This window comes from Myotis brandtii, unplaced genomic scaffold (assembly GCF_000412655.1).
Source record: "Myotis brandtii unplaced genomic scaffold, ASM41265v1 scaffold986, whole genome shotgun sequence".
NCBI classification, from domain to species: domain Eukaryota; kingdom Metazoa; phylum Chordata; class Mammalia; order Chiroptera; family Vespertilionidae; genus Myotis; species Myotis brandtii.
Window position 1 is genome coordinate 1,318,707 of NW_005372102.1, and position 2,494 is coordinate 1,321,200.

Consider the following 2,494-nt stretch of genomic DNA (forward strand, 5'->3'; position numbering starts at 1 on the left):
TAAATGTTTGGCAGAATTCATCAGGGGTAGGTCTTTTCTTTGTTAGGAGATGTTAATTACTGACTCAATCTCCTTATAGTCATAGATCTATTCAGATGTTTTATTTCTTTGTGTTTCAGTCTTGGTAGATTTTGTGTTTTTAGAATTTTCTAGGTTATCCAAGTTGTTGGCAGATGATTGTACATGCTTGCAAGTTCTATAACCTGGTCGCTCCACCCAGTTACTGTCCCAGGAGGCAGATTTCAAACCCGACATCTGACTCCAGAGCCCACTTTCTGTACCCCTCATGCCACAAAGGGATGGCTTTCCGCATCACAGCCATTTCCAGTGACAAGATGTTCTGCCCCTTGGGCGCCGCCCCCATCTCGCTCTGCGGCCTCTGCCTGGGTGAGCTTGAGGGCCGTGAACCGGGGGTAACCCTTCGATGACAGAACCTCAGCATCTTCCCTGGCGTGCGGCTTGTTGCGGAAACTTACATGCTATTTTAAGTTTGATTTACTTTTAATTCCACTGGTATTTCTGAGTCTAGGACTCGTTGTAATGTTTTAGAACTTTACGTCAAAGCATAAGGCCGGGCATGAGTGTGTCCAGGTGGAATTTCTGTGACCCAAGGGTCCTGCTTCCTTGCAAGGCCCTTCCAGGGAGAGGCTGCAGCTGCTGCTGTGGCTTCGGGCAGGGGGGGAGCTCAGAAGGCAGAGCCTGGGGTTGGCAGCGGTGGGCTCCCTGGAGGAGGGGTCTCTGTTCCTCTGGGTCGAGGTGACTACACTAGTGTCCTGGGACTATGGCCACAACCAGCATTTATTCTCACACAGATCTGGAGGCCAGAAGTCCAAGTCCAGGCGTGGGCAGGGCTGTGCTCCCTCCCGAGGCTCAGGTGGGGGTCCCTGCTGCTGCCTCCACCCCCAGGGGCTGCGGGCATTCCTGGGCTGGACCATGTCGCTCCCATCACTGCCTCCACCATCACGTGGCCTCCCTCCTCTCTGGCTTCTCCCTGTCTGTCCGTCACCCACGTCCCTGGTCCTCAGCTATAGAAACTGTCCCCTGAGCTGCCCCTGGATCTAGGGGCCACTCAGGTCACCCAGCATCACCCCTCTCCTCATCTCAAGACCCTTCATGCCATCTGCACAGACCCTTTCCCAAAGGGCATTCCCAAAGCCCGGGGGCGAGGATGCGTGGCCACCCTTCAGCCTGCAGTGACAGGTGCTGGCCACGGCGCGGGGCTGCACGGAGCTCCCGTTCCTGGGCGAGAGCCGGCCCAGCGCGGGACCCTGTGAGGCCCAGGTGCGGGGAGCCCGCATCCACCCCACAGAGAGGGGTGTGTGTGCGGGAGGGGCGCCCTAGAAATGACAAAAGCAGAGAAGGAACTAGCAGCCCCGACGTCACAGCAGGCCTTTGTATAACAATGGCATCAGGTGTCGAAGTAAATCATTGTAACGCCTACAAATCGAAAATGTAGTTTTTGAACAAAACAATCCCGCTGATGGGCTCTATCGGCAAAGCAGAGCCGGTGCCGGCGTGAACTCGCAGGAACCTCCCAGAAGCGTAGAGCCGGTTAGAGGAGGAACGGAAGCCGTCAGGGGCACGAGCAGAGGGTGCCGGCTGAGACCGGCGGCCTGGACCGGTTCGCAGAGGGATGGCGGAGTTTTCCAGAAAGGTGGGAAGAGTCCTCGTAGTTAAAGGGGAAAAAGAAGAAGGTGCCTGGTAGGCTGAGCAAGTGAAACATCAAAGACAGAGAGACCATCCCAAACCCCAGGTGGTGACGCACCAAAGGCTGCCTCCTGGCCCGCGATCATCAGGGGCCAGAACCAGGGAAGTGGTCCCGGAAGGAGGGGGTGGCCCCAGCCTCCTGCAAAGCCTTCCAGCAGGAATGGGGGTGGGGGGGGAACAGGCAGAGACTCGCACTGCTTTCACCACTGCACCCCCTGTGGGCCCTGCACCCCCTCTGCACCTCAGCAGAGAGCAGGCCTGCGGAGTGGCTGCTCACATCCCAGAGCGAGCGCCTCTGCGAGGACCTCCACCCCAGCCAACTGGTTACATCTGAGCCTGTGAGCAAACAGCTGGGCAGTGAGCGCGATTCTCCAGATTCTCCGTTCTCGGGGGAAGTGCCGGGAACCGCTCTGATTCTCATCAGGCTCACTGAGCTGTGGGTTCCGGGGGTGCAGGGGTGCGGGGGTGCAGAAGGTACAGGTGGTACAGGAGGTGCAGGGATGCAGGGGGTGCAAGGGTTGCAGGAGGTGCAGGGTGCAGGGGGTGCAGGAGGTGCAGGAGGTGCAGGGATGCAGGGGGTGCAGGAGGTGCAGGGATGCAGGGAGTACATGGGTACCGGGGTACGGGGGTGCAGGGGTGCAGGGGGTGCAGAGGCATCCGTCTCCTGCTCTGCATTATGCCCTTCCCCGAGCCAGAGCGGCTCCGGCTCCGAGCTTGATGAAAAGGGCCTGGGCAACCACCGTGACGGGCTGTGTGTTTGTCTAAGTGAATGGGGGGGGGGGGGGGG

At 58.7% G+C, this 2,494-nt stretch overlaps 1 protein-coding gene across 1 annotated transcript in view; it reads left to right on the plus strand.

The window, feature by feature from the left end:
• The first annotated feature begins 299 nt into the window (after positions 1-299).
• LRPAP1 (low density lipoprotein receptor-related protein associated protein 1) overlaps positions 300-2,494 on the plus strand; it is a 75,530-nt gene continuing 73,335 nt past the window's right edge. Inside the window, exons 1-2 of the mRNA XM_014533450.1 lie at positions 300-387; positions 1,954-2,143. Of these exons, the coding sequence (XP_014388936.1) occupies positions 300-387; positions 1,954-2,143 (278 nt within the window). The remainder of the gene's footprint in view (positions 388-1,953; positions 2,144-2,494) is intronic.